Source organism: Chanos chanos, chromosome 6 (genome assembly GCF_902362185.1).
Source record: "Chanos chanos chromosome 6, fChaCha1.1, whole genome shotgun sequence".
Taxonomy (NCBI): Eukaryota; Metazoa; Chordata; class Actinopteri; order Gonorynchiformes; family Chanidae; genus Chanos; species Chanos chanos.
This window is the reverse complement of record NC_044500.1, coordinates 14437857-14446134: the sequence shown is the minus strand read 5'-3', so window position 1 is coordinate 14446134 and position 8278 is coordinate 14437857. Positions and strand designations below refer to the sequence as shown.

General features: G+C 43.6%; 1 protein-coding gene across 1 annotated transcript; it reads left to right on the top strand.

Moving 5' to 3' along the window:
- The first annotated feature begins 2927 nt into the window (after positions 1-2927).
- Positions 2928-3914, top strand: LOC115815100 (odorant receptor 131-2-like). Its single transcript, XM_030778066.1, has one exon. It carries the CDS (start codon positions 2928-2930, stop codon positions 3912-3914), a length of 987 nt encoding a protein of 328 aa, XP_030633926.1.
- Positions 3915-8278: the final 4364 nt, after the last annotated feature.

Genomic DNA, 8278 nt, shown 5'->3' with positions numbered 1-8278 from the left:
GAGCTTCATCGGACACAGACACCATCTTCTTCTACTCCATCCCTTAACCATACCTTCATGTTGTGACAGCTCACTCCAGTGCACTTGCCTCTTCTGTTGCAGCCCTTGTAGATTCTGGAGTAGCTGGGCAGCAAGTTCACTTTACCCACATGTCCTCTATATCCCCAGATCTCAGCTTAATAAAGCATCTTTCAGATGAGATGGAACAGGCCATTCTGAGCATTAATAAACTACCTCAGCAAACCAGTTAAGTTTAAAAAAAAAAAACCTTATCAAAACAAAATAGTGGTATAGAAATGTACTCCTCCCCTCTTCTATTGTCTTCCTGTCATTCCAGTACAAGCAGGCAGAACACAAACACCCACTGCGCTCACAGTTGAGGGGCAGTAGCTATTTTTTTTTTCCAAAAACAAATAAGTTTTAAAACATCTGTACAAAGTAAATATTCATGAAAACCCACTATTTGCGCTTTGGCAAATACTGGATTCAGATTCGGCTCCACCCCTAACATACATACATACATACTTACATACATATTATAATATATATGTATCTATGTGTGTATATATATGTGTGTGTCTGTACATGTGTGTGTATATATATAGGAGACAAAGGAAACAGCCCGAAGGCTCTCCAAGAGGCGGGATAGAAGAAGTGCCTACCAGGACGGATCAAACAGCAACGAATGCAAGGACAACAACAAACAAGATGAGGATTCTTTGGGAAGTGCAGGTGTGGATGGGAAAAAACAACACTCTGGGGACTTCGCATGGGAAAGATGAAATGTGGTGGCAGTAGCAATAAGCAACCTTGCACTGCTCAGGAAAAGGCAGGTCAGACAAATGGGATCCAAGGCCAGGTTGAAAACCACAGTGCCCTCAGGCCCAATGTTGCTGAGGCAGGGCAGGAAGAGAGGAGGGAGGGGGAAGAAAGGGATGATCCCCAAGGTGTGAACCCAGTATCACCCCCAAGCGACTCAAGAGTGGAGTGAAACCAAAAGGCCAGAGGCCTGAAGAGCCCAGGACGAAGCAACAGTATCAAGAGGCCAAAGTCCAACGAAGCTGAGGAGTGGAGAAAGTTGGATGAACACCTGAGCACTGGAGGAAAGTGGAGGAGTCAGAAAAAGAAGGTGTGAAAGTGTTCTGGAATGAGATCAGAGTAAGGCTTGCTAACTTTCAGAGGAAAAGGACAGAGAAGGAGAAAGCAAACTTCTTCAGGGATCTATTCCGATACGCACATGGGCTCCTTGAGCAGAAAGCCAGTGGAATGTTGGAGGTCCCCAAATAAGAGCTAGAGGAACACATCTGCGCTCAATACAGTGACCCTGCAAGGAACAAGCCTCTGGGCCCACCGGGTTACATGCTTAAGCCTACAGAACCATCGGCCATGTTTGACGCGTCACCCCCCAAACTCAGCAAAGTCAGGCAGATGATCCTGTGGGCAAGATCAACATCAGCATCAGGACCAAATGGCATATTGTACAAGTTAAGATAAGGACTGCCCAAGAGTGCTGAAGCTCCTACAGACCCTAATGAGAATTGCCTGGACCAAGCTGAGCATCCCATCTGAGTGTGGGACAGTGGCGGTCTCTATTCCCAAAGACCCAAACTCCAAGACCTTCGACCAGTTCAGGAGCACAACCCTACTTAATGCTGAGGGGAAGATTTTGTTCTCTGTGATGGCAAAAAGGATGACCACTTACTTAATGGAGAACAGCTATATCGACACCAGCTGCCAGAGGGCCGCGGTCCCAGGTTTCCCAGGCTGCGTGGAGCATGCCTCACTGAATTGGGAACAGATCCAGTCTGCTAAGAGGAAGAAAAAAGATCTGCACGTTATAGGGCTAAACCTGGCCAATCCGTGTGGGTCAGTACCACACCAGCTCATTGCCACAGACTTCTTCTACATCCCAGACAACATCAAGGCCATGGTTATGAGCTACTTCCAGGAGATGCACATGTGCTTCGCACTGCAAACATTCACCACTGGCTGGTAGCAGCTGGAAGTAGAAATTGCAATGGGATGTGGACCTGGTCGCGGACTGAAGGGAAGGTGGATGGAGCATGAGGCTCTACCCTGTGGAGGTGAGTGCTAGAGGCTTTGCTGAAGACTCATTCACACATCTGCCCAAGGACCCAGAGCTACAGGGAGCCAGACTGCACACGACAACCAGGGAAGTATCAGAGGAGGTGGCGAAGGCAAACCTCTGGCTTTGGTTGAGAAGACGGGACAAGGCAGGGGGAGCAAGCAACTCCTGAAGAAGGTTATCTGCAGGGGGTGTCAGGGAGACATTCCTGTTCATTAAACCACCACCAGGACATGTTCCAGTACAAGGTGCAAAACATCTATTAGCAGTGGTCTCTGGCTGATAACCCTGCAGCTAACAAAGTGGACTCCGGCGGAGGTGCAGCAGGCCTAGAGGCTAGTAGGAAGAACACTGACCTGTACAAATTATATATGCAACCTATACAACATATGTCTTTTGTTCACACTGTGCTCTAAGAGGGCTATTAATGAGGCAGCAAGTTCACTGACAGAGATGTTTTCATTTTTGAATCACATCGTAATTAACAAAGGAGGTGTCATTTATGAGCAATTGTCAATTCCCCTTTACCAACATAGGCACAGTCTCACTTTTTTTTTAGCAGGCCAGATGATAGCAACTGTTGCTACACGGGAACAACAACACTAAAATTTAAGTCCACCCACATTAAAATCTTTCAAAACAGTATAAATAAATGAGCACCGTTTTACAGAAGTCGCAGCAGAATAACTCAGAGTAGGGATATGCATATCTTTACTTACAACCTAGTTTAAATTATCAACAAAATAACTTTTTTTTTTCTATGGTTTTTATTCACTACAGTACATTTTCTAGTTTAGTTTCTTACTTTAAAATGTAAAAACTATAACTTAAAAGAAAAATAATGAGCACAGTTAATAATAGCAATGTGAGCACTGATTCTGGATTTTACATCAGACCTCATAGTGAAAGAGTACTGTTTGCGCAGGTACTGGTTGGGATTTTCCTGTATGTGAATTCTCTGATGATTTTTACCTTCTTAAAAAAGGACGTTTTCAGAGAGGATACTCGATATATTTTGTTTGCACTGACACTTTTCAGTGATTCTGGCCTTCTGGTGACATGTGACTTGGCTTTACTTGGGATTTATTACGAGTACCCTATTCCAATGATTCCATGTTGTATACTTTGTACGCTTATGAACTGGCTTAATGATTGTACTCCTTTGACACTGGTGGCCATGTGCCTAGAGCGCTATGTAGCCATCTGCATGCCACTGAGACATGCTGACATCTCCAACTCCAGAAACAGAAAAATTGGTATTCTGATCATCTGGACTGTCAGTTCTATGACGTCCCTTATAGGCATTTTTGGATTTCTAGCTGTCAACCCATCTCACATACTACTGTCTTATGTAATGTGCACTGTAGATGTGCTCCTAACATTTGCCTGGCAGGCTCAATTAAGAGCAGTTCTTCTACAGATATATTTTTTCTGCATGTTTGTCATCATTGTGTTCACCTATATTAAAATTCTGATGGCTGCAAGGGCTGCTTCTTCAGACAATAAGAAATCAACATACAAGAGTCTCAGAACAGTGGCTCTTCATGCCTTTCAGCTCTTCCTCTGTTTGGTTCAGCTTTTAACCCCATATGTGGAATTAGCAGTTTTGCAGATTGATTTTATGCTGTTTGTTGATGTAAGATATGCCAATTTTGTTGTCTTTATTATTGTTCCACGCTGTCTCAGTCCACTAATTTATGGACTGAGAGATGAAAAGTTTTTCCTTGTTTTAAAACATCATACCTTGTTTGGTCTTCCAAAGGTGGTTTCAGCTGTGTTTGATGCCAGACAGTGTAACAAGACTAGACGATTACACACTGATTCCTAACAGGCCTATTTCAATGGGGAGTAGCCTATTTTACCTCATAAAAATTGAATATAAAGATATAGACATTTCTCAAGCAGACAATATTAAGGACATTATCTTCAAAGGGATTTGTGGTGGAAGTGAAAATGTTTGCCTTTTTTGTCGTTTTCAATAATAGTTTTGCCCCTGACATATCAACTCCACAAAAAAGCCCCCATTTAGCTCTTTTGAACCACTGTTACTGGAGTCAAATGAGATTCGTTCAGCTTCCTACTTGCCTTGCTACATATCCTCATATATATTGTGCTAATTCCTGTAGCAGCTTTATTCAATAAATAATCAGTTCTGGACCTTTGTGCTTTTATTATGAAAATTCCATAAGCCTTTATACAGTCATTTTTTAAAATGAGTCATGATTGTTTCAAATGTCTTCATCTCAGTCTATTCCAGATTTTTCAGCATCTATCTAAACAAATTAACTGTAGCATGTAAAGTTAAATTCTAATTTCTCAGCAGATCAAGTTTTTGCAAGTTCATCCATTTAGGCTGTGCAATTTTCAGTCTGACCTGTGTGAAGCGAATTAATCACACTCCTATAACCATTATAACCATGCTGATATTACTGTAAGGAATTAAATCTGCTGTGCCGTATCCAAAGTGTAATTTATATTTAAGCTTGCACTCGTTTAATGTAATGTATGTATCATTTGTGTCTACATCAACACGGGTTGTTTACATGTCACGTGAACATAGTCGGGGCCAGAGCAGTAGAAAAAATTCTCTCAGTGGCTCTGGTCGGACCAAATAGACCACTGTAGACCTTCATTTAAGCATTCAAACTTAACTGCTACTAACAGGATAGCCAAACAACTTGATTGCTGTCTTCGCAATCACGCCCCCACAGCGAAAAGTGGTAGGGTGAAATTCGTGAGGTGTTTCACTATGTGGAAGCCTAGACAGTTGGGCTGCTGCAATTAGTCGATGTAATCGATCACGTCACAGTTGAAACTGCATTGACGTCAATATTTTAAACCAGCACGTCATTGTTTTACTTTTATGAATTTACCTCTTTGATTTCTAAAACATTTCAATCCGTTACAACAAAGGTATTTCTTAAGTATCACTATGTAATTGCTGCTAGGGCTACAATTAACAACTATTTTTCTGTGGATTAATCTATCGATTATTCAAGGCATTTTCCAAAGTCAGCAGTGGACCAACATAACACCTGCCATCACTGTGTACTTCTGTGTTCTTAAAATACTTCTGTACCATGTGAAATATGTTTTAGTAATACAGTTAAGAGTACAGTAATAGCTGCCACGCAGTTCCCATAGCTAAGCTTTACCCCTTCAGAAGCACTTATATTGAAATTTTAAGAAAAATGAACATACCGTGATATATACTGTTACCGTCCACATTTTAACTTGTACTGTGATGTCAATTTTAGGCCATACCACCCAGCCCTAGTCGGTATCTGTATGTTGTATGCATTATATTTATAACCTGCCCAATAACTACACATGAAAATAACCTACTAACTATATAGCTAGCTGTGAGCCATTTATATGCATGTGAAAACAGGAGTGTTCATGCAACATAAATAAACCAACAAACAATTGAGATACTGTTATAGTAATGAAGGATTATGTTACAATCAACATAAAGAGTCAGATCACACATTGTGTGTTTACACACCTAAAACCCTTTCACAAGGCCCGGATGTACTCTGAGCTAGACTCCTGCTTGTAATATTCCCATTATTGAACAGACAGTGAAATTTTTAGTTAGACGTTTAATGAAGAGATATCCTCATACCCTTTATCTCCATTCCATAATGCTAAGCCAATCAAAAGTTCGGCATGATCTCAAGATATCTCTGACAAAGATTTGTAGCTAGGGCTGTCAAAGTTAACGCATTAATAACGCATTAATAACATGTTAATGTAATTTTTTTTTAAGGCCACTAATTTTTTCTACACCAATAACACAAATACTAATATGATCCTTTGAATCACCTGTAGTTCAAGGAAAGCTAGGTTAGCTGGCTAGCCAACTAAGTCACCTGCCACAGGGACGACGCCAAGGGCGAGGCATGGGACAATCTGGGTGATTCCGATGGAATCCAAGATGTCTGAGGAGGGGACCCAGCATCACTCCTCGGGACTGTACCCCACCCAGTCCACTAGGTACTGAATGCTGCCCTGGCGACGTCTGGATATCGTGGAGAGTGTGCACTAAGTAAGCAGGAGCGCCGTCAATTTCCAGCACTGGAGGTGGCGCATCCCAAGGCACCACATCAGCCAATGGACCAGGAATCACCAGCCGGAGCAGGGAAACATGAAAAGATGGTGAAATTCCATAGTTGTAAGGTAATTGTAGGGTGTATGTAACTGGACTGACCCTCCGGATGACTTTGAAGGCCCCACAAACCAAGGACTGACTTTGTGGCAAGACAGACAGAGCTTGAGATCCCGAGTGGATAGCCATACTCTGTCAGCGAACGGCTCTCTGGAGGTGAACGTTAGCCATCTGCCAAACCCCCTCCGCTTGATGAAACCAATCGTCCACAGCAGGTGCCTTGATCTGACTCAGGATCCAAGGACACAGGGGAGGCTGGTACCCAAGCACACTGAGAGGGAGTTAACCAAGTTGATGAATAACGGAGGGAGTTTTGTGCATACTCAGCCCAAGCTAATAATGAACACCCAGTCATGTTGTCGCTGATGACAGTAGTTCCTAAGAAACCTCCCCAGGTCCTGAACGGTCCGCTCTTCCTGGCCGTTCGATTCCAGGTGATAAACGGACATGAGGCTTACCGTGGCTCCCAATTTACATCGCAAGTCTGGAAAGCAATTATGGAAACACTGGGAGTCACAGTCAGATAAAATGTCCTCCAGAAGGCCAAAATAGCGAAAAACATGGGTGAAAAGGGCATCCGCAATCTGGAGAGAGGAGGGGAGAGAAACAAACGGAATTAATCGACAGGATTCAGAAAATCGATTCACCACTACCAAGATTGTGGTGTTACCATCCGACCGAGGGAGGTCAACAATAAAATCTATGACCATGTGTGACCGTGGTCTCTGTGGGATGGGTAGAGGAAAGAATTTCCCAGCAGGAACCTCCCTCATCAACTTGGTCGTGGCACAAATGGAACATGATCTAACTTACTGTCGAAACGTCAGACGCCAAAGTGAGCCACCTGTATTTTGCGAAGAGGAGCTGGATAGTGCAAATTATGCCAGGATGTCCAGAGGAAAGTGGTGTTTGAGCCAAAGTGATTAGTCTGTTACAGAGTGCTGTTGGAACATAGATTTTATCCACAGGTCGATCAGATGGTGCAGATTCGCTGGCGTCCCCTCTGAATGTCTTCTTCAATGTCCCATTAGATGGGAGCGACAGTCAGCGAAGGGGCAACTGTAGTTTTGTTCTCAGCAGACTTCTTGTTCGACCCATGAATTCAGGATAAGGCGTCTGCTTTTCCATTCTTGGATCCTGGGCGGAAGGTAATGGTGAGATTGAAACGGGAAAAGAAGAGGGCCCACCTGGCTTGACGTGGATTTAAACGTCTTGCTGCTCTGATATATTCGAGGTTGCGGTGGTCAGTTAGGACGAAGAATGGCTCCTGAGATCCCTCTCGCCAAGGTCTCCATTCCTCGAGTGCTAATTTCACCACCAGCAGCTCACGGTTGCCCACGTCATAATTTCTCTTGGCTGGGGACAATGTCCTGGAAAAAAAGCACGGGGAAGAAGTTTTGCAAGCTTACCATGGAATTAGAAAAAAACTCCCCCACAGCAGTGTCAGAAGATCCACAACAAACTGTTTTTGTGGATCGGGCATTTTCAAAATCGGGGCTGAGGCAAATCGTACCTTGAACTGGTGAAAGGCAGCTCTAGCAGAGTCATTCCAAAGGAGCTTTTGAGGTTGTCCCTTAAGAAAAGCTGATAGGGGGGCAGCCACTGAGCTGAATCCTCGAATAAAGCAGCGGTAGAAATTGGTAAAACCCAAAAACCACTGGAGCTCTTTGATGGTACTGGGTTCTGGCCAGATGTCACAGCTTGGACCTTCTTATCCTCCATCCGCACTCCCTCAGGGCCAATTACGTATTCCAGGAAGGCGACTGTGGTCTGATGGAATGTGCATTTCTCTGCCTTCACATAGAGCCGACGTTGTAGAAGGCGTGATAAGACCTGACGAACGTGAGCAATTTGTTCAGAGAGTGTGGCGGAATGAATCAGCATGTCGTCTATGTGCGCGATGACAAATCTTCAAAGCATTGTCTCGCAATACATCAGTTACCATAGCCTGGAATATGACAAATGGGATCCAAGGCCAGGTTGAAAACCACAGTGCCATCAGGCCCAATGTTGCGGAGACAGGG

Bases quoted from the DNA above. Each gene is read 5' to 3' on its own strand.
- LOC115815100 (XM_030778066.1), top strand. From the start codon at position 2,928: ATGAGCACAGTTAATAATAGCAATGTGAGCACTGATTCTGGATTTTAC.